Consider the following 23,273-nt stretch of genomic DNA (forward strand, 5'->3'; position numbering starts at 1 on the left):
CACGAGTAGGAACCCTATTTCCATTCATTTTGCAACCCCAACTGCTGAGGCTCGAGCTGGTGCGTTGTCGTGATCGAAAAGAAAAAACATTCGACTCAAACGAATGCCAAGCACAAAGAAAGATCTGACTGAAACTTGATGTGTGTTGTTCCAAGTGATGCTACTAACTAAATATAACCTGGATGTGCGCCAATAGTGTCATCTGTCTGACTTTGCACAGACTTTTCAAACGACCCTCGTACACCCGTACCTGCCGAGCACAATTGTGCCTTAAGTGCATGCCGACTACCTATCGCGATTTCAGTAGCCACCCTTCAAGGAATAAAATCACCCTTATACTCGTATTATTATTATTATACTTTATTATATAACAAAATTACGCAAACAAGTTTAAAAGTACTTTGGCTTGTATTATATTATACAACACCACTCTATATGCGACAAGCTCGGCAGCATTAGCAATGACCTGGCTTATGTTGGCTCTGAAGCCGACATCAGTGGATTGCAGTTTTCTGGCGTAGACCTTCGACTTCAAAAAATCCCATAACATGACCCTAATGTTTTAGAAAACTCTTTATTGTGTTGTTTGGCATAAATGTTTGTCTGTTCGGACCGAAATCAAAAGTTCCATCTTTGGGAAGTTGAGACTTGTATTTTGTCTCGAATCGAAGGAAATTTTGACTGCAACATCTTCTTCCATGCGTGTGTCACGGTTAAGCCTATGAGATCCATTTTTAATGCTTTTTACCAAACCTATGCCATTATAAAGCTGATACAGCTCGTTATTACATTATCTCGGTTTCATTTGCTCACACATTAAGTGCCTTAGATACTCGTATTGGACAGATACTCGTATTGCCCTTAATGTTTCCTTCTCTTTTCTCACCTAGATTGCTCTTCATTTCAATTGTCTCTTCTTCTTCTTCCATTCCATCTTCTGCGATTCTTAATTTGCTCCTCACGATACTTCTAGCTTCTCTTTCGACTGTTCCTTTCCAGGTTTCCTTGGTTTACCAAGGTTCCGCAAGAGGAATCCTCCAGTGCCTTTCAGGCAATACATTTCTCATCTTAGCGTAGAGTATAACCAATCCACCTACATTTTAGGCGTTTTATGAGCACTTCAACAGACTTCACTTACGTCTTTTTTAGCAAATCAATATTTTATATCGTGTTAGGCCAGAAAATTCGGGAAATATTCCTCAGGCAGTGATTTAAAAAATTCTGGAGGCTTGAACTGATGGATTTGATTCCATGTGCAGCAACTGTAAAGTATAACCGATACCACGTTGGATTTTAAAAATCTCAATTTTATGTGAGAGTTAAGGAAAATTCCCATCTTAAGCTGTTGTTTCGATGAGGAAGTAATTCCAGCTCTACCACAATTTCGCTTTATGTAGCACACGAGAATGAGCATTTTTGGATGTTGCCTGGCAAAATTAATCCTCTGCTTGATCTCAAGGCAGATCTTGTTGGTGATATTTATGCTAGTTCCGACGCAGACGATCAAAATTTTCTTCACAACTCCGAAGTTATTATTGCAATCGGATACGCGTATTCAAGTATGTTGGCACTAAATGCCTCTTACCAGCAGGACATTATATTTTACCATATTATTTCATATCCTCGTAAGGATTGCTATTTATATTTCTTGCCTAACAGTATAAAAATGAGCATTGGTGGCTGATAATGGTTTTATTGTTTTTCAAAATAATGTCAAGGATGTTCAATGCACGTTTAAACCAATTTTCGAAACACTTTGTTCATTAACGTTTCCAGATAGTTTTTTAAACTGTGTGTGATATAACATGAAAACACCTTTTTACCACAAGGAGATGGTGCGAAATTTTATTGAAGCCAAGAATACCTTAATTTCACTGTATGGGGCACGACGATCTTACTTAATAATTTCGCGTTCAGAAGCGATATTTTTTGGCACAATACCAGTTTTTTACGGTGCTTTTAGTTGATCAATGCATTATTGTCTTTTTAATCGTCCAAAATTGAGAAAAATAATCTCACGAAAATGTCCATGGTTTAACTTAATTTTTTTTTTCGAGATCAATTTTTCAAGCCACTGTAGGCGTCACTAATATGGCTCACATATCAAAACGTTCTGAGTGCGTTTATGGTATTATAAAATATGTTAACCTTCTCAATAGAAACGTCAAATCGTGCCTGGTAATACTGGAAGTTTCCAAAGTCTGAAATATAAATATCAACCTACGTATTAAGGTATTCGATTAATATAATAGAGGTATTCTTATAAATGCCCCATTTCAATTAAATTCATACGAATCCGATTCACTTTTTTTCAAACTTTACGCATAAGTATCCCGAATTTCTTTCGCTAATGTTCTTATTACTCCCTTAAGGTACTTCATTTATGGCATGCAAGATGCTCAGCATCTGGAACGTGTACGTCTAGAATTCTCAGCTTTCAATATACCCAAGGTAGAGCATAAGGATAGAAGCGAGTAAGTGCTCAATACTCTGCAGGAAATTAAAGCAAAAAACTCATATACAAACTTTTTCATTTACACAGATCCAATTGCACAGATGGTTATCTTAAGATCTACTTGAAAGGACAAGAAACTGCCGATGCCTATGACAAATTCGATTACGAACTATGTGGCAATGAAACACAACGAGTTCTCAGTGATGGGCCACGTTTGGCAATGGTTTTCAGCTCGGGTGAGCTGCAGGGTCGTGGTTTCAAGGGTAAATATATATTTGAAACCGAATACAAAATACCTGGGACAGCAGCACCCGATGGCACATGTAGCTTCACATATGTGAGCAGTTCAAAGAAACGCGGCGAATTGAACAGTCCTCGCTATCCATCCAACTATCCATCGGACACGAATTGTTCGTATCTGTTTCTAGGCGAACCCAATGAGCAAGTCACGATTGTCTTCGATCATTTTAAAATTAAAGCGGATGGTAACTCAAATGCAACGGCCGGAGCTTATGGGTAGGAAAACGCAGAACGCAATAGCATACAGAAACACTCAATTTGCCCTCTCGATTTATCGTTTTCAGTTCTAGCGCATGCTTTGAAGACTGGCTGGAAATGTATGTTGTTTATCGTGATAACAACGACCGTTTTCTTGGTCGCTACTGTGGTCTGACAGCTCCCGGCCCCGTTGAGAGCCCAAGGGGTGCAGTGGGACTGCGGATCACATTGCATACGGATCAAGAGAATGTGGCTAGCGGTTTCAAAGCACGCTACTTCTTCGAAACACCTCGTTCCGATGTGGCCGAGTGTGGTGGTAATTTTTCCAATCAAGATTCAGGTATTATCACCTCACCTAATTACCCAGCCGGTTATAAGGCACCCAGTCGTGGTATGGCATCGACAGCATGCAATTGGATAATGACAGCGCGCCCGGGTTATAAGCTATCAATAAACTTTGAGCAATTCTCAATCGAAGGCGATCCAGCAAGTAAGTATACGCTTAATTTTAACCACCAATCTACGTAAATGTACGATTAAAAAATTTTTGCATTTTTCCGTATAGATCGTGGCTGTCCTGCTGCTGTGTTGCGTCTTTGGGTAAACGTCGATTCGGATCAACCGCCATTGGAATTGTGTGGTGAAAAGCCACTAATCGAACAGTGGTATTACATTTCCACTGGACAAACTGTTCGTATCAGTTTCACAACCAGCGACAAAACCGTTGGTGCACCGGTAAATATGTTTACAAATTTAAAAAATCCTTAGTAGAGGAACGACCTCTAAAAGAAGAAATATTTTTCTAGCATTTTCCTGTGGTAGATTGGCTGACAAGAATATGGGCCATTATATAATAACAATAATATTTAAAGCAATAAGAACGTTTGCCTTTATATTTAAAATAAATTAAAAAAGAAATTTTAAACTAAGACCTACTGATGATATGAGACTGAAGAAGAGAATAACACGAGATTGAGAGAAATGAAGGATTTCGAAATGTCAAACACGGAGAAATATAAAAAATTTACCAAGCGAATGCCCTAATATAGAAGTGAAATGAATACGAAATTATTGGCGATACGTAGAGTGCTCAAAATCACTTGATCTCAGCTGTGGCCAATTCCACAAATCGTCTTGTGATTGGAAATTTGCTTGATATCTAATACTCAGCACCATTTTTTTAAAGTTTAACTCGTGTCTGCTATATCCAGAGATCAAAGGTATTCACCAATAATATTGTACATTTCACCGGCCTATATCAGGAAAGTCAGTGGAGTCCAAGTACTCACACTAGAGGTTCCAATGATTTCCATTCCCTAATCCCACTTTATCTCATTTCGATATGAACACTATCTACCTGCTTATAAGGTAGATTAGTGATGGAAACACAATGTCATAAACATGCCCCATAAATATTTGGGGAATATTGCTGCAGTTACAGTCCTTGGCCGAGTATAAATCCTTGTCGTCCCGAACAACAACAAGGAAACGTCTCGCGTGGGAGCGAAAACAAAAACTAGTTGTCAATAGAATAGCACTGTGCACCCCGTTGTTCATCAGTGAAGCCCATACGATTTTGGAAACTTAATTCGTATAGGGTTTTCAGATTCGAGTTTTGTTTTCTTAAATTCAGCAAACAAAATTCTATTTTCAATCTTCCCAATAATCAGTCTCTTTGATCCCCCAATATGGAAGCAGCAATCCGAATCGAAGGTAACTTGTTCTGGATCGCGGTTACAGCACTGTTGACCTCCTGTACACCATCATGATGAATTCCCGTGACGTTCAATTTCATCTTGAAGAATAGAAAAAATTGTAGGAGGCGATACCGGGACTAAAGCATGAGTGCGGCAACATTAATGAGAAATGGACCTGCGCGTTAACTTGGCCCAAGATCCAACTGCACTCGCTTTGTACCGTTAAAAAAACTTTACTAATCGCCTTTAATAAATGTTTGACTATAATATACCACTACGTGGCCGCCGTAGACGAATGGGTTGGTACGTGACTACCATTCCGAAGTACACAGTTCGAATCTCCGGACATGAAAATTGACATGATAGAAAACGTTTTTTCTAATAGCGGTTGTGCCACGGCAGGCAATGGTAAACCTCTAAGTATATTTCTAACATAAAAAAAGCTGGGCTTGAAATTGTAAGTCCCTACATTTAGGAAACACCATCAAGACAAACACCACAAATAGGAGGAAGAGCGCGGCCAAACACCCAATAACTTTTTCTTAAGCTGAGGAATTTTTTCTGTAGCTGAACAGTTTTAGTTCTCGACCCTCAATAATTGTAAAAAAGTTAAAAAAGCGAAAACAACGATTGACCAAAGGCCACTTTAATATTATATAAAGAGTCGACCTTTCTTACTGTTTGTTTATTTTCATATATAAAATATGTATTATGTCGCTTTTGTTGGGTAATTCGCCAACCCTTCAATAACTCGGTTGCACGCTTCGTGTATGTTAAACTATAGGTGGAGCCCCTCCAACCATCGAGCTCGAACACATAATTATCTCGAAAAGCTTACGGTCGATAAATAAAAGGCAGCCTTCACTTTCTATGGACCTATTTCGTTTCTCTACAAAATCCAGTCACTAAAGCCTTTTCTATTCGCCAAGAATGCAACTGGTATAAATAAACATATCCTGGAATAGAACTGCCTAAGATTACATTTATTTGTAAAATAGTGAGTTATACCAGTTATTTGCTAGCGGTGAATCTTGCTCGATAACTTGGTTGTTCCTTTTACATGCAAATTTTTCGTCAAGATAGCCGAGCCGATGAAGATAGCGAGCAGAGAAATGGCGAATAGAAGAGGTCTTAATTCAACACGTAAAAAAGTTTTCAAAATGGAACAGCTAGTCGTTTCTATTTTCAAATACTATATATAGAAATTTGTATTTAAATTTGTTTCAGGGCTTCCGCATTGTATGGACTGAAATACAAGACTCAGGTCCTGGACCGCCGTCCATTGGACTACTCTGCGAATCAACATACCACTTTCAGTGCGAGGTGGGCTACTGCATTTCCGATAAACTACGCTGCGATGGTGTCAAAAACTGTGGTCCCGGAGATGATAGTGACGAATTGCACTGTGAGTCGTGAGTGAGTCGAACGGTTCAGTTCATTTTTTTCTTATTTACTTTTATTTAACTTTAAGTTTTTTTCTTCTTAAGTTTATAATTTCAGTTGATTTCCGACCATTGATTTGATTCTAAGCAAGAGAGATGGAAATTTGAGGATTATATTTACATTCTATATGTATTCATTTTCAAAACAACCAATTTCACAAATATTAAAATATAGTAAACACATATAAAGATTAAAATTAGTAGAGAATAAAGTAAAAAAAAATTAAATCTCAAATATTAAAAAAACCAAATCCATTTGCTCAAAACCAACTAAAAGCAATTTAACATATCGCAACGGTTTGTTTTCATATATATTATTTATACATTTCAAATGTTAGGCAATTAAACATACACATATGTACATTGTGCGAATGCATAAGAAATCAAACGAAATTCTAAATAAACAAACCTATTTTCAATACAAATAAATTGGTTAATAAATTGGACTCAATTCAAGTCATACTTTGTCATTGCTATTCATTCATTTCAATAAAAAATGCTGTCTTTCATAGATACTTATTAATTAAACTGGAACCTTTGTTTTATGTTTAGTTATTTTATCTTCTTCATTTAGTATAAGTTTACTACATTATTTGTATTAACAACAACTTGAACCCGACGCCACTATTTTAATACTCTTTTAAAATCTACTACTGTCTTATAAACCATACTTTTAAATACTGCTCTATAAAAACTATACCAATAATATTATGTACACTAACAACTGTTTTAAATAAATTCATTAAACTTCTTACCAATAATTATCACAACATCTAGTTTCATAAATACCAAACAAATAACTTCAACACAAAAAAGCAAAATTGGCAAAAACTATTCCAAAACGGATTAATGCCAGTCCACTTAAAAACTAAAAACGTAACATCCAAATAACGTGAAATTGAGGCAGCATTGGCAGTTGAGGCGAATTACTGTTTCATTTCTACATGTACATGCAAGATTCAGTAAACTATAACTATGTGTTTTATAAATATATAAACTGGTATAGAAATCTGAAGGATTTTGTTCCTTCATAAATATTTAATTAATTTGTGATATGTGCATTTTAAAATTTTTTAACACTAAATTTGCCTTATAATTTGATCGTACTGCACCCCTATTAACTTTGCTTTTATTTTTTCGTAAATCGAGGTTAACACTTTCGCGTATTTCTTATTAACTTTCCTATGTAGATTTTACATACATACATATATAACGCATACACTCTCTACTTTTATTATACTCTAGCTCCCTATCTACTGGTCTTCGTAAATATTTATATACAAAAAGTTGCTTTTTGTTTTTCATATACATATATTTAACAAGGCGAAGTGAGGTACTCCGTTAATTTTATGTATGCACAGTAAGTTGGCCGACTGTCTTTGTGTTGTGCGTTTGTTAGATCGAGGTTAGAGTATGCCGCTGTTATTTAGAGACCGTGCCAAATATGTCTCTGCAACCGGATTGAGAGAGTTCAGAAAGTTTTTCTTTGTCTTGCGCTCCAATCTTTATACTTTTCTGAACCTTTACCATCGTACCGCTCTTGATGTTTATTGGTTGACTTAAAAACAATTGATAGCAAACGAGAATAGATCATTGCTCATTTATCATTCGTATCGTTACAGGAACTATTGATTGTTCTTCCCTTTTGAGTGAAACTCAATTTAATATCCCTAATAAGAAACTTCGACAGTACAAAACCTTGAAAATTGGCTTATCGAGAACCAATTACGGGGTAAACGTTCCGATTGTTTTTCAATTCTTCTGGTGCTGATTTTACATGGCCGTATGGCATCTTAGTCAATCATCTTAAATCGTTTTTCTAGTGAAACTTCTTAGGCGTCACTGGACGAGCGAAAATGGAAAGTAAAATTTCAAGGCCATGCAACGTTGGGCATTTTCGTTCCGCGAGAATGAAAAAAGATTTAACGTAGAGGAAAAGGAGAGAGAGAGAGTTATGCCTTATAAATATCTTAGATACACTTTAGGCTATTCACGTCTCCCTTTTTTTGTTTTTGTACCATATAATATTCTAAATTGTTCAGCGCCGTCGCGACTAAAAGAATCGTGGCCGCTGCGCCTGCGTCTATGAATGTATTTTGTTTTTGTAGTCGCTAGGCTTAGATTTTGGGCTTGGACGACATACGCCTATTGAGGCATGAAGTGAATGCGCTGTGTTTTTGTTGTGTTCTAGAACATTTTGGAATGTGTTTAAAAGGCAAGTAGGTATGTGTGTATGTATGCATGCTAGGGCTTAAAGTGAGTATATATGTACACACCTACATAGGCCTTAGAGCAGAATTGTTTTTGCACTTGTTAGGAAGAAACTCGTTCACTAGTGCGGATGTGTATCTGATTTCTTGTAGGATGTGATGTGCTGTGACATGTGAATAAATAAGTCAAGGTTATTTGGGCATACATGCATATGTACATATGAAAGGAAGATGATGTTCTTGCGCTTGTGCATTATTGTTTTTCATATACAAATGTACATACATACATATGTAATTTGCCGTCGAATACATAAACTGTCTCGGGTCTCTCCCTCTTTCTTTGTATGCCTTGAAAGTTTCACTTCCGCTATGTGTACTACGCTACACGCACTTTTTTTCTTAGTAATTACTGAACTATTGTACATTAGCTTAACATAGTCGGTAAGAATGTACCCATTCAAAGACATATAAACAAATAATAAAAAAATAAGAACATCTAGAATATTTCTTTAGGAGGTATTCAGTCTTCCCTTCTCAGCGAAAGCAAGGTATAAGGCCCAGCCAAGTGGGTCAACTCATATAACAAAAGAAGGGGGAGCAGAAGACCTGCGGGCCGCCGAATTATATACGAGATACATTAACAAAATAATGAAGCTGATTTCAAACATATTCTCTCATTACCACTTTCAATGTAAAGTAGTATTTTGTATGTAAATCCCTCTTCTTCGAAGCATGACCGGAAGTCTTCTTCTGTCAGCTATTCCAGCTTTGGGACTCATACTGCCTCTTTTACAGCTTCAGCGCTTTGAAATCTTTTTCCTTTTAGTATAAATATAAGTATATTTCGCTTTAGAAGGCAAATGGTAAGAAGTAGACAGAAAATATATGGAGAACCCATCACTTATGTTTTCATAATTCAATTGGTTTTTTCCATATTCTTTCGCGGGACTGAGCAAGAACTTAAGGTTGTAAAGTTTTCAATAGTTTAACCTTCAAGAACCCAGTAAAAGTACACGCTGAATATAAAAAAATTATAATCATCATTGCTCTGAATTTTGATTTGCTCATTCGCACTGTTTTGGCTCTCGGCAAAATTAGGCTCTCTCTACCTGTGCATAATTGACGCTTCGCTTCAGAATCATAAGAAAAAAAATCAACCCTATTCGCTAAATGTTACCGTCATTCCCAATAAATTTAGCTCATTTGCATGGACATTCAATGAGTGTGATCCTGTTGTTGCTTAAACATGAAATTTTCAAGCCCAATTTAGTAAAATAAAAAACAACTATAATTCCAATGAAGGTTATAATAATTTTTTTACAGAAACTAGAGGTTCTGCAATCAAAGCGTCACGCTAAACAGCTGGCGGTCGCCTAGACTGCGTTAACTTATTTACTATAATATAATTCAGAGCCACACTTTGTATATATTTTTTGAGAATGTAAAGTATTTCTTTTAATCTTACTAGTAAATATAAATATAAAAACTCGTATAAATTTTTAGAAAAAACATAAAATATGGTTTTTGAAAAAACGTAGTTTTATCACACATGCAGGAAAGGTATTTTAATAATATTATATGTACTCCTATAAGTAGTGGTGTCACATAAAAAAGGGTGAAGTAAAAAATTACACAAGGAATTATTCATAAGCATCCATTAGACTTTATAAGCAATTCACACACATATAGTCTTGCGCAAAAGTTTAAAATCACCCTGCGTTCGTAGAAAAATCTTTTGTAACCTATGAATTTTATATATAATTTGCATTGCTCCGATAGTATTTTTAAAAGTTCTGCATAGAAAAGAGTATGGATAGGAGAGATATGGATAGGAGAGATAGAGAAACCAATAGGCATAGGCTAGACAGATTGGCAAAGAATTTGAAATAAGAAATGCATACGAGCAACAGACCATAAAAAAGTACGATGAATCAAAATCTAAACCAGAACAGCCACAGAAAATATTAAAACACATGAACTGCCTAATTTTGCATATTGTACGAAACGTAAGTTGATTTCAAGCCGTCATATCAACCGGGATTATACAAGAATTTTTTTTAAATATTTTCGACAGGCACATCCGTAACCTCCTCTGTTTTTTTTTTTATAAATAAAAAATAGAACGTTTAAGCTTTACAGCCTCTATTTTTATGAAGTAACATTGCATTTAGAATGTGGTAATAATTTTATGAGTTATTATATTTCATACTTGACGAGAGTTATATGAATTGCAGTACTCTTAAAATTTTGCGCAAGACGCAAGAAAAGTATACAATACTTTGAAGAATTTTCAAAATTTTTTAAAAACAAATAATGAATAGGCAAAACTGGTAAAAAATTTCGCATGCCTATTTTATTGAAATGAGTGTATATATCCTATTAACCCTTGTTTACTAATAAAAAATAAATTATTTTGAATGATGGAAATCTCTATTTTGACCCTTACGCGATCTATTGCTTATCTGATTGTATGCTGAAGCAGTCTAGTTAACAAGATATTGAACGTATCCCTTTGAAATCTGTGAAACCATTTTACCATGAAACCATCAGGAAAAAAATTATCAAAAACAAACGAGAATTATTCTAGAATTTAATGGGCAATAAAATTGCGTATTTACATTCCATTAAAAAATTTGCAATTTTCATGAAAATTTGTCGAATCTTTATAAACCATGTATCAGAGAAGCTTCGCAAGCCTAACAGTTTGCGCTACCCCAAAGATAGGAGTACCATCTGTCCATTGGAGCTTGATCTCTAAATTTGCCCTTCCGGTTAAACTTCTATCCATTTTGCAACTAAGACATTTTCAGCTATCAAATTGAGTTTGCTTAATTCAGTGTATGTGTGAACACAAAATACGATAACTCAATTAAAAGCGTAATTGCCTCAATTAAGGTGCATGTCTGAATATAATAAGTTTCAACTAACTTTTCATACACATATTTTTGCAAGCTCTTTACATACGAATATTTCGAAAAATCAAATCCATTTACATACATAGGTATACCATATACATACATAGAAACTTTCGGGTGTTTTTTAGCTGCATGGGAACTATCAATGTCGATAACTATGGTTTGACAACTAAGGTTTGGCAAGTCATCGTTAATCGTTTAACTTCAGAACAACGTTTCCAAATCGTGGAAATTTACTTTGAAAAAAATAAATCTGTTCGCGAAGTTCATTGAGCGCTGGCGGCATCATCGGTTCTTATTTCTTTCGAAATGAGTAAAGATTTGCCGTTACGGTAAATGGCGAGCACTATCGAGCATGCTGATTGAATTTTTGTTTCCAAAAATTAATTAACCAAACATCGACGACATTTGGTACCAATAAGATGGCGCAACTTCCCATACAGCGCGCTTAACAATCGGTTGATTGCAATATTCAAACCATCATTGATGCGATGCCGTCAGATCTATTGAAAAAGGTAGTCAAAAATTGGACTGAGCGAATGGACCCAGTCATATTAAAAAAAAATGCCATGATATTATCAACCAGATAATAATAAAACAAAATTCATTTCACCAATATTTCTACTTGGTACTATCATTTTAAGTTCCCAAGCTCTTAAAAAACACCCGATACAAAGCGGATGTTAAATTTAAAAGAGCAATAAACCTCATACTTATATCATCATTCAGCCATTAATTCGCCAAATACTTAAGTGTTTTTCCTGTTCCACCACTTCTTTCTATTTTTTTCATCTCGTTGTTCTTCTTGCTCATGTATTTGTGCGATTCCCTCTTCTTCTCACCTTTCTATTTCATTTTTAAACTTATCAAAATAAATATAAATTTGCAATTGTTTGTTGTGTGCTACTTGCTTCTTCTTCCTCTTCTTTTTATTAACTTTTCTTCCTCTCTTTAACGCCTTCCTCATACTAATACGCCCAGGCGACGGAAATACACCTCTGATGCCATCATTAATTCAACTTATTGGTTTAGCAATTGGTGTGGTGCGATATTTACAGTTTTAAATATTTTTTAGCACCACATCGGAAATGAAAGACTAGGTTTATATTAATTGTTGTATTGCAAAAGAACACTAAAATAAGAAAAGAAAACTTTTAAAATTCTTGAATTGCTAAATCAACTCAAACGAAGACACGATAAAGATCCTTACAAAGTCACACTTCACTAACAAAGTGAAAACTAATATCGCTTTGAATTTAGTGCAGTTTATTGACTTGATAAAGCCAATACTAAAACATTTTTCGCATACAAATAAGACATCATTGATTCAGAAACACGTGAGTCCTTTCAAATACTAACAACTTTACAACAAATCTTTAAACAACTGTTGTTTGCTACATATTTTTATAACATGCTTACCTAACAATTTCTGTATATTCAATGGATATTATAAATATTACATAAACACATATATACATAAATACATAAACATATTAACATTAAGTCGTTAGTACAAATTCCACTAAATGTCACTGTATATTCCTCAAACGTCATTTCCTCATTTCATTGAGGATTCGTTAAGAATTGAATCACTCCGGCTGTAGTAGTTAGTACACGTAGTAAGTTGGAATCTGCAAAAGAACATAAATACATACATACCTGCTTACCATATAAGGTGCCTTTAGAATGTAGGTAATGCTGAATTCCATTGCAAGACCTCTTTGTTTATGTATTAGTAACCAGTTTTACATTTCCATCGATTTTTTGTCGTAAACAATCAAGAATTTAGTCAGGTAGTGCCTCTAAAATAACCGCCTACACTCCATCTGTATGTAATCCATGAATTCGAGTATAATTTTAATAAGCAATTTTTATTTTTTAAGTAAAATTATTAAGATTATGATTACTATGTATGATTTTGCGCAACTTCATTTAAAATTTTTTTAAATTTTATTTGCTGGGTTGCCATGGTACACCTGGCTCTCTATTAAAATCAAATTCGCCGTAAAAATTCTAGATTGTTTTGGATTATCAGTCTTAACAACGTTGATTTAAAAGGGAAAAAACACCAGCTAATAAGAAGCCCCAAGTGATGAAAACCCTTTTATCTAATTCATGTACAGTTCAGTGGTTAATCTTGTCAATCGGTTATTGGTTTCGTATGCAGAAGTCCACTCAAGTGGGGAAAGTGGTCGATTGCCATTTACCCAAGAATAGCTAACAATTTTTTTGCGTACGCCACGTCAACGTTTTGTGCTGTCGGCCACAATCAACCAACGTGATTCAGGGTATGCAGCTGCGCTAGTCCTTAAAAAATAGCTGCCACTTGATGTGCTCCTAAGAGCGAAGAGTTTTTGAGACCAATATCGGGAATTGGTTTGGTCAAAGCAAATTTAGACTGTAATCCGCAAGGAAGTCGTAGATGTGGCAGACCATTGAACACATGGAGGGCAAGTCAAATTCCTAGCTTTAAATAAATCTATTGTAGAGGAACGAATGACGTATTTTTCATAAGAACAAAAGATATTTAAGTATATGAACCCGAAGAGCTTGAGATGGTTACCGATACAAAAACCATTCGAAAATTCGACCAGTTTGGCAGTTTCAAGGTAACCGACCCGGCTGATGAACAGAACATACTTAAGTCAAGTACAAAGAACTTATGCACTCTACTATGTGGTGAACGTGTTAAATTCCAATGATGATAGATTACAAGGTTCGGTCATCCGAAGCAGCATTCTGAGGGTCATCATCAGAGAGAGAGCCACGTCAATAGAATTCTGCCTGCTCTTTTCACATGTATTCTTACACTCGTTCAATCAGTCGTCAAGGATAATAGATTACTAGATGTAGTCATCATCAGCAAAATTCTGTGAGGATCCGGGGGTTCTGCCCGCTTATTTCGCACATATTCACTCACTCGTCTGATCGTTGTCCAAATGGCAATGAAGTGAATTGAGCAATGGCTATGCTGATTTTTTCGTACATTACCACCACAATCTGGGTCTTTGCCGACTTCTGTCTTAAACGAACCGCGGTTGGATTTTGACCGCACCTCCTGGATCCTTTTCACTATATTAAAGTTATCAAGAGATCAAGAGCTCGAGTCTATAGTCGCGCACAACGCGAGTACTCTTGTGCTCTTCCCAATCTCCAAGAATAGTGATCCTGTAATGTAAGCCAAAAATTAGGGTATCAATGAAATGATGATGAAAATGTGCAACAAGATTTTTCAGCAACTTCACGCTCAAGACTCTTCCATCATACACGGTTCTAGGATGTTGTTTCTGTGCCGTCTCATGTGATATCGGCATCTGCTACTTCGCGCAACATCGACCTTCGCCAAATGATCTTTGGCCGACCGCCACCTCTGCTCCCTTGCGGGTTCCAATGCAGTGCCATTCTCGTGATGCTATCTGCTGGTTTTCTAAGCATGTGACCTATCCATCGCCACTTTCTGCATTTGATTTCCCGTAGAATGGTCTCCTCATTCGTTGATCTCCACAGCGATTCGTTGTTAATGGTGTTCAACCAGAATATTCTACAGATCCTGCGGAGGCATTTGTTGACGAAGGATTGTAGCCTCTATGTGATGGTGTTGGAGACCAGTAATCCTTCACTTCCGTACAACAGTACAGACTTCACACATAAGCAGAATATTCGCAGTTTAGTGCGCCATGCATTCGCCCGAACGCCGCCCTTGCTTTATTTAGTCTGTTTCATTTTCTCCGCCGTCTGTCGTGATAGTGCAGCCGAGGTACCAGAAGCTTTCGACAAATTCCATCAGACACCCGTCAACCATTATGGGTCTTGCATTATTGTGATTGACTTTCATAGTATTGCTCTTGGCAATGTTGTTCTACAGTCCGACAGTGCGTGGCAACGTGACTTCGCTTGCATGGCAGTGAGTTTGTGAGAGAGGAGGCAGAGATCATCGGCGAAGTCCAGGTACCTTAAGATATTTGATGAAACTCCATACGATGCCTATTTTGTGCAGGGTCAATTCACTCATACTTTATTGTACTAAAATTTAATAGGCTATAAAAATGCATACCACACATTTTTCTAGAAATTCGAATTTTTGTATAAAATTTCCAAATTAGATTTATATGGTTTTTTTAGACAAAAAATCATTGAGAAAATCGAAAATAAATTACCACTGGCGTTAGCGATTCGATTCTCTTTATATTTGTTAAAGTATAGCTTATGATTCCGGTGCACAAAGCGCATCAATATCTGCACTTTTCGAGATGTTTCGGCAGTTGATGAACCATCTGTGATAGGCTCAGTGGTAAGTTCTTGCATTATTACATGTTAAACAACAAATAACAGGTCTTAATTGTAGATATATATATTAGGGTGGTCCAAAAATGCATGGGAAAAAATTTATATTAAAATTTTTATGCTGCCGCCCCCCATAATGGTAAAGAATGAAAAATAAAAAGACCCGTATTTTTTTTTTTTTTTTTAATCAGACCATATTTAATGGTGCCGCCGGGGCTTTGAAATATCCCATGTATTTTGCATGGGAAAAAAATACTTTTTCGTAGATTTCATGTAAAAACCTGGAAAATGAATATATTTTAACCGGATAGCTCAGTTTCTCTTCATAATTGGTCAGGGAATAACAACCAATTATGAAATAATTAATTTTTTTTGTATTAACTATTTTCATAAAAGTAATAGAAAATATTGTTTTTCGATTTTTTCTTAGATTTTCGTTTTATGGGGGCTTTTTGGGGTTCTATAAAAAATAGTTAATACAAAAAAATTAATTATTTCATAATTGGTTGTTATTCCCTGACCAATTATGAAGAGAAACTGAGTTATCCGGTTAAAATATATTCATTTTCCAGGTTTTTACATGAAATCTACGAAAAAGTATTTTTTTCCCATGCAAAATACATGGGATATTTCAAAGCCCCGGCGGCACCATTAAATATGGTCTGATTAAAAAAAAAAAAAAAAATACGGGTCTTTTTATTTTTCATTCTTTACTATTTTGGGGGGCGGCAGCATACAAGTTTTTTTTTGGACCACCCTAATATATATATATATATATATATAAGGTTGTCAAAAAAGTCTTGCGGTATTTCCGCAAGCTTGTCTTTGCAAGCGCGTAGTTCTAGTTGTATTCGTCGCATCGGTTCACGCTAGAGCTTTTTGGAAAGCTCTTTTCACGTGCTAACACGTGTTTGATTAATTGTTGTTTGCTTTTAGTCGTTCGTGAGTTATAGCGTCGCAAACATGGAGCAAAATAAAGAGAAAATACGGCATATTTTACAGTACTACTACGATAAAGGCAAAAATGCATCTCATGCTGCCAATAAAATTTGTGCAGTTTATGGACCCGATACAGTTTCCATTTCCACCGCACAACGATGGTTTCAACGTTTTCGTTCTGGTGCAGAGGTGATCGAAGATGCACCACGGTCCGGAAGGCCTGTCGTCGAAAATTGCGATAAAATCGCTGAATTGATCGAAAGAGACCGGCATAGGAGCAGCCGTAGCATCGGCCAAGAGCTGGGCATGAGTCATCAAACCGTTATAAACCATTTGAAGAAGCTTGGATTCAAAAAGAAGCTCGATGTATGGGTGTCACACGACTTGATGCAAAAAAACATTTTTGCCCGTATGGATGCATGCGAATCGCTTCGGAATCGCAACAAAATCGACCCGTATTTGAAGCGGATGGTGACTGGCGATGAAAAGTGGGTCACTTACGACAACGTGAAGCGCAAACGGTCGTGGTCGAAAAGCGGTGAAGCTGCCCAGACGGTGGCCAAGCCTGGATTGACGGCCAGGAAGGTTCTTCTGTGTGTTTGGTGGGATTGGCAGGGAATCATCCACTATGAGCTGCTCCCCTATGGCCAAACGCTCTATTCGGACCTGTACTGCCAACAACTGGACCGCTTGAATGCAGCACTCAGAAGGGGCCATCTTTGATCAACAGAGGCCGAATTGTCTTCCATCAGGACAACGCCAGGTCACACACATCTTTGGTGACGCGCCAGAAGATCCGGGAGCTCGGATGGGAGGTTCTTTTGCATCCACCGTATAGTCCGGATCTCGCACCAAGTGATTACCACCTATTTCTGTCCATGGCGAACGAGCTTGGTAGTCGGAAGTTGTCCACAAGAGAGTCCTGTGAAAATTGGCTCTTCGAGTTTTTTGATAATAGAGAAGCGAGCTTCTATAAGAGGGGCATTATGAAGTTGGCATCTCGTTGGGAACTCGTAATCGAACAAAACGGCGCATATTTGACTTAAATCGCATTATTATAACCAATTTTATGAACAATGGAAAATTCAATAAAAGACTTTTTTGACAACCTTATATAACATATATGTATATTGGCGCGTACACCCTTTTTGGGTGTTTGGCCGAGCTCCTCCTCCTATTTGTGGCGTGCGTCTTGATGTCGTTCCACAAATGGAAAGACCTACAGTTTCAAGCCGACTCCGAACGGCAGATATTTTTATGAGGAGCTTCTTCATGCCAGAAATACACTCGGAGGTTTGCCATTGCCTGCCGAGGGGCGACCGCTATTAGAAAAATGTTACTCTTAATTTTGGTGTTTCACTGAGATTCGAACCTACGTTATCCCTGTGAATTCCGAATGGTAGTCACGCAACAACCCATTCGGATGTTTAAGTATTTATATGATTGGACGTATTCATTTTCCATAGGCCTTATATTTTCGAGAATCAATATAAATAATTGAACAGTTGCTTGCGGTATAAAAATGTACCGCCATCTAATGAAGAGTTGATGGTACCAAACATATTCTCTCTTAGTTGTCGTGCCCTTGCTTTAAACAACTCTAACTCTACTCAAATCACACTCATTGATCACCAAGAAAAGAACAAAACGTCAGCTTAAGCAAATTTGAGTAAATAATTTTAATTATCAGCTTTATTATCCACCATTCGTACTAAATCGTTTCAAATATTTACTTAGATTTTTTTATTTATTTTTTATTCACACTAATATGTATATTCGTCATCTTATAATTTGGTTCTATTTTGAAAATCGCATGCCTTTTGCTTGCATATTAAAATAAAAAGTTTTCACCCAAAAGTAAAGCGAGCACCGCCATGTTTTCAGTTTTGAATTAAAGAAGAAGTATGTATGTTCAAACCACAAATAATTGCACAACACACATCCGTTCATATAATGCACCTCACTCACTCACAATGAGTTCTCTCAATTACTAATTTGTTTACTGTGTCATTCACTAACTGTAGCTTAAAAACATATCCTTCAGTTTCCCCAGCATCCTCTTGAAAAGTATCTACCCCACTTGGGAATCATACGCAACCATTCATATTGACAAATTTTTAGCACAGGAAGTAGAAAGACACAACACCTTGTTAAACGTTTTCACAAAATAAACTAACTAAACATGTTTCAACATATTTAAACTATGAAATATTAAAAGCTAAATAAATATATATACACGCAAACTTATGTATGTATGTATTTTTATTTAAATATTTAAAAATGATAACTAAATAAATATGAGATATTTAATAAGTAATATGTACTTACATTTATCTTAATGCAAAAGTAATTATTTGTGACATATTTACGTTTGCAAATTTACTAATAAACCGCCATTTGCTTACTTTGTCTTTTTTGAAAAAAAAAAAATTATGTGCAACGAATTCCTGACAATTTTGGACCTGCCTCGATGTTGTTGTTGTGATTATGAAAACTTTCGGGAACGAAGGTACCACACAAGCTCCCGAGGAGGATCACGGCGTTCTAATTATAATAACACTAATCGTCGTCTCGTTCCTAATCTGTCTCCTATGCACACTCTGTCACTCCAGAAGAAAACGTAGAGCAAATGTGCGCCAACTAGGTTTGCACCGCAATGCCCACTACGATTCCCAAACCAGCGCAACTGGTAAGTAAGAAAATTGTGGGCATACACTTGTGTCCACATAATTAGGTAACTTTATTTTTTTTACAATATTCGCAAGGTTTTTCATGCTAAATTTCTTTTTTTAATTTCTTATAAAAATAATGTGCAACAACAACAACAAAAAAATACAACAAAATCCTTATAAATCAAATTTCTGAACTTAATATAATGCTCATATTCGAAAGTCTTTTATATGGAAGAAAAAAGACTGAACATCGTATGCAAAAATCAAAAAATGTCAAATATCAATGTAATTTTTGAGCGAACTTACGCTTACACTTTTTTGTACTACAATTTAATGGACTTTGAAACTGCAAACCAAGAAATTTTCCAAAGATTCCGATTAAAAAGTTGAGCACTTTTTTCAAATTTGTTAAATTTTTATGAAATTTGTACAACATTTCAAATTTTTTTATAATGATTTTGTTATATATTATATTAAACTTTATTTTTATAAAAGAATTAACGAAAAACGAATTATCATCAAAATTTTTACGAATATTATAAAAATATAAGGAGACTTAATTATGTGAACGCAAATGTATATATGTACATATATATGATGGTTGCTTTATATGTTGGTTAAATTTTTTTGTTTGTTCTACTCTAATTTATTATTAGACTCTCTTTTATCATTTGAGTTTTAATTTTTTTATACTTTCAGTTTTTAAAAAATTTTAAACCTAATCAGCACACTTCATAAGTCATACTATTCACATTTTGTTGAATGAAAATGTGTCCGCATTAACAGGTAAAGCCTATAAATAAACATATTTCGCAGTTTGACAGTCGCCCTAAATATTAACGAATATTTTTGCAGTAGTCGTTTATTTTATACTACATCAGAAAAGCCAATTCGAAAAGCTAAAAGAAGTCAAGTTCTTATCCATCTAGTTATTCCAGTGCAAAGGAGCCATCCCCTACCTCTGCCATCTCCCAAAAGCGCGGCATAAAATATTTTCAGGGCTTTAGTATTTTTATCTGTTCAAGCAACATAGTCTAGTTCGTAGCGCCACTAGATCTTTCTTTGGTGTGGAAGTCTAGAACTCGTTCAATTTTCTGCGTTCTGTTGAAAGAAATAAAAATGAAATAAAAATCAAATGCCGACGTAGACGAAAGTGGATCCAAAGGTGTAGCGTGGTTTTTGGAACACCATTGTTAATCAATCGATAGCTTTCGATGGTAAAGGGTTTTCCAATAACAGGTGTTATTTTGAATAGCCCGCTATTTCGGTAGATGTCACTTTTGAGCTGTCGTTTTTTGATATTTGACAAGTAGAAACTAAGCCTTTAATAAAAATGGAATGATACACGCTTAAACAACGCATTGAAATTATTAAAATTCACTGTAAAAATGGTAAAAATTTGGCAGAGACGGTTCGTAAAACTCAAAATTTTTTGGGTCATCGTGAAGCGCCTTGTCGGACCGCAAAACAAAAATTGGTGAAAAAATTCGAGCTGTTGGGACAAGTTAATGATGGGAAGAATAAAACCCGTGCAATTCGCTCAAAAACAGCCGAAAATAATGCTGTTGTAGCCGAAAGTGTTGAAGGAAACCCAGATTTGTCCATTCCTCGTCGTTCTTTGGAATTAGCCATTCCACAAACGTCATTAAACCGTATTTTGCATAAAGATTTGGATCTCCAGTTAACACAAGAACTCAAGCCGGCCAATTATCAACAACGTCATGTCTTTGCTCATTAGGTCGTTGAATTCATGCATTTCCCCAATTCCATCAAAAAATCATCTTGAGTGATGAGGCCCATTTCCACCTCGGTTGCTTAGTCAACAAGCAAAATTGTCGGAGCTGGGGCTCAGAAAGTGCAAGAGTTATTGTTGAAAAGCCTCTCTATCCTCAACGTCTGACTGTTTGGAGCGGTTTATGGTCCGGTGGAATATTGATCTGAACAACGTTTATTTTCAACAAGACGGCGCTACGTGCCACACAAGCAATGAAACCATTGATCATAACACCTCCTATTGGAAAACCCTTTACATAAAAAGAAAAAAATAAGAAACAATTAAAGGGGCTATCAGATTCATATTAGATATTAGCAAAGAATACTTTCAGATTCTAGGTGCAAAAATACATAACTAGTATATTTCTGTGTTTGGTTGCGGCAGGCTAATCACCTACCCTGCCAGAAAGTAAAATAGATTTTACGAAACCAACTCAAGACTGAGTCTTGTCGAGGCCCTATGCTCCCGAGAGGAGTGAACAAGGAAAAAAAATATTCCTGTGTTTGAGCTTCGGCAAGTTTTCAAAACGTAATTTGGCAAACTGTTCCCGATTGTTTACGATTTGCTTACATAAGGTATTGCATATAAAACCGTTTGTTTTTAACTTATTTATGTTGTTTTTGTGCTTTTAATTATTGTGTTTTTTTCCTACAAATGTATATTCACTCATACTAAGTGACTTCCAAATCGAATTAGTATATCTTTCACATTTTCCGTACGATCATAGGCTTAAGTTCAAGTCGTCGACATTTACAAGGTGGCGCCAGCATATCAGGCAGCCTACATGGCATCAATAGCGGTTCCTTGATGATACCACCAGCGCCGTTGCCACCCACAAGTGTACCACCACCGCCACACATCTGCATCGCAGGCGTCGACGGCATCAGTTCAGGTATACTAATAAACGATGATGACGGTCTGGACGATGAGGATGAACTCGATCTCGACAATGTGCAACACGAGATATTTATCAACGACGTACGATTCGACGATGATGAGAATCATCTAGAACAAATGCATCATTTGGAAACTGTTTAACAATTGGTGAAAGGAATAAGGGGTACGAAATACGTTATCCAATTGTTAAAAAAATATGCGGCATTTTATAAAAATTTACAAACATAGGAACAGATTTAATAAAATAAATAAAATATTAATTAATAAAAATAAAAATAGCGAAATTATGTAATAGTAATAAAGCTGTACGAATAGTTAAGTCAGGTTTTTAAAAGCAAAACAAAACAGGATAAAAGAGAATTAACAAAAGAAATTAAAGCAAAATTCCTAAAGTAAAGTATGCGATGTTGCAAGAAACAAAACAATTGACTAAAGAAAAGGAAAGTTTCGACAGACGCAAGTGAATTCAAAAATCGCAAACGATTCAAGTGAGGAGCTGAAGCAATTTTTAAGGAGACAGAAAAACGGAATGAATGCAAGCATATATTTACATATGTATGTGTTATTCAGATAAAATAATGAGTTTGCCCTTTTTCTTTTCTACAATGAAATGTGCTTGAGTGTACGCCGACAGACCACTTGAGCAGGAGTACCATTGATTTATGTATTTTTTTACCCTTATAATGCAAGAATACTAATACGCGCTATTTGGAAGATCATTTTGAACACTTTATTGTAAGATAATTTCCATATATTTCCCATTTAAAAGTTAACAGTGTCGATAATGATAAGAAACGAGTAAATATCTCGAAAAGGCTAATTTTTGTAAAGCAGCGTAAAAGTAGCAAATTATAAGCGAAAGAAAAATGAAAATAAACTGCAGGCGAGAAAATGAAAGGGAATGGAATGGATTAAATAAATGTAATTTGCAAAATAATAAAACCAACAGCTCATTATGAGTAGCAAAAAACTTATACAATATAATAAAATGTATAAAATTAAAAAAAAAAAAAAAACGATAAGACCTTTCAAAATAAACCCGAGACAAAAACCAAAGTGTTGTTGATTTTTATATTTGATACGATTGAAAAGTATTATACGTTTAATATTCTTAAGATCACACACGCACGCACACACACCTAAACAGCATAACGCATATGAATATTTTCGTAGTATCGCGCACATCTCTACACGACCGCCAAACCGTGGAGAAACGAATACATTTCATACAGTACATGGATATATATGTACATACGCATTGCATACAAGTGGATCAAAAGAACTGCAGCAGCGCATTCGGCACAAAAACTACTGCGCAGAAATACCATATGACAATTGCCCATTCAATAATTGGTTAATGCAACAAACTTACTCCATCCCTTTAGTCCCATCACATCCATCATTCATCCACTAAAAAAACAAAAACAAAAAAACAACAGCAATAGAACAACCACAGAATGTCACATCTGCAAAAAATTATTCTAAAATGT

At 35.8% G+C, this 23,273-nt stretch overlaps 1 protein-coding gene across 8 annotated transcripts in view; it reads left to right on the plus strand.

Moving 5' to 3' along the window:
- Positions 1 to 22,799, plus strand: part of LOC129235783 (cubilin) — a 157,390-nt gene extending 134,591 nt beyond the window's left edge. For 2 of the 8 annotated variants that reach the window (XM_054869818.1, XM_054869822.1), the window contains 7 exons: positions 2,373 to 2,474; positions 2,543 to 2,971; positions 3,040 to 3,443; positions 3,519 to 3,688; positions 5,878 to 6,055; positions 18,950 to 19,129; positions 21,614 to 22,799. In XM_054869818.1, coding sequence (XP_054725793.1) covers positions 2,373 to 2,474; positions 2,543 to 2,971; positions 3,040 to 3,443; positions 3,519 to 3,688; positions 5,878 to 6,055; positions 18,950 to 19,129; positions 21,614 to 21,924 — 1,774 coding nt within the window. In that variant the 3' untranslated portion in view covers positions 21,925 to 22,799. Of the gene's footprint in view, positions 1 to 2,372; positions 2,475 to 2,542; positions 2,972 to 3,039; positions 3,444 to 3,518; positions 3,689 to 5,877; positions 6,067 to 6,137; positions 6,230 to 18,949; positions 19,130 to 19,811; positions 19,899 to 21,613 lie in introns of those variants that run through there. The other 6 variants (XR_008581601.1, XR_008581603.1, XR_008581602.1 and 3 more) reach the window with 6 other exon arrangements.
- Positions 22,800 to 23,273: the final 474 nt, after the last annotated feature.

The sequence above is a fragment of the Anastrepha obliqua genome, chromosome 1 (genome assembly GCF_027943255.1).
Source record: "Anastrepha obliqua isolate idAnaObli1 chromosome 1, idAnaObli1_1.0, whole genome shotgun sequence".
NCBI lineage: Eukaryota > Metazoa > Arthropoda > Insecta > Diptera > Tephritidae > Anastrepha > Anastrepha obliqua.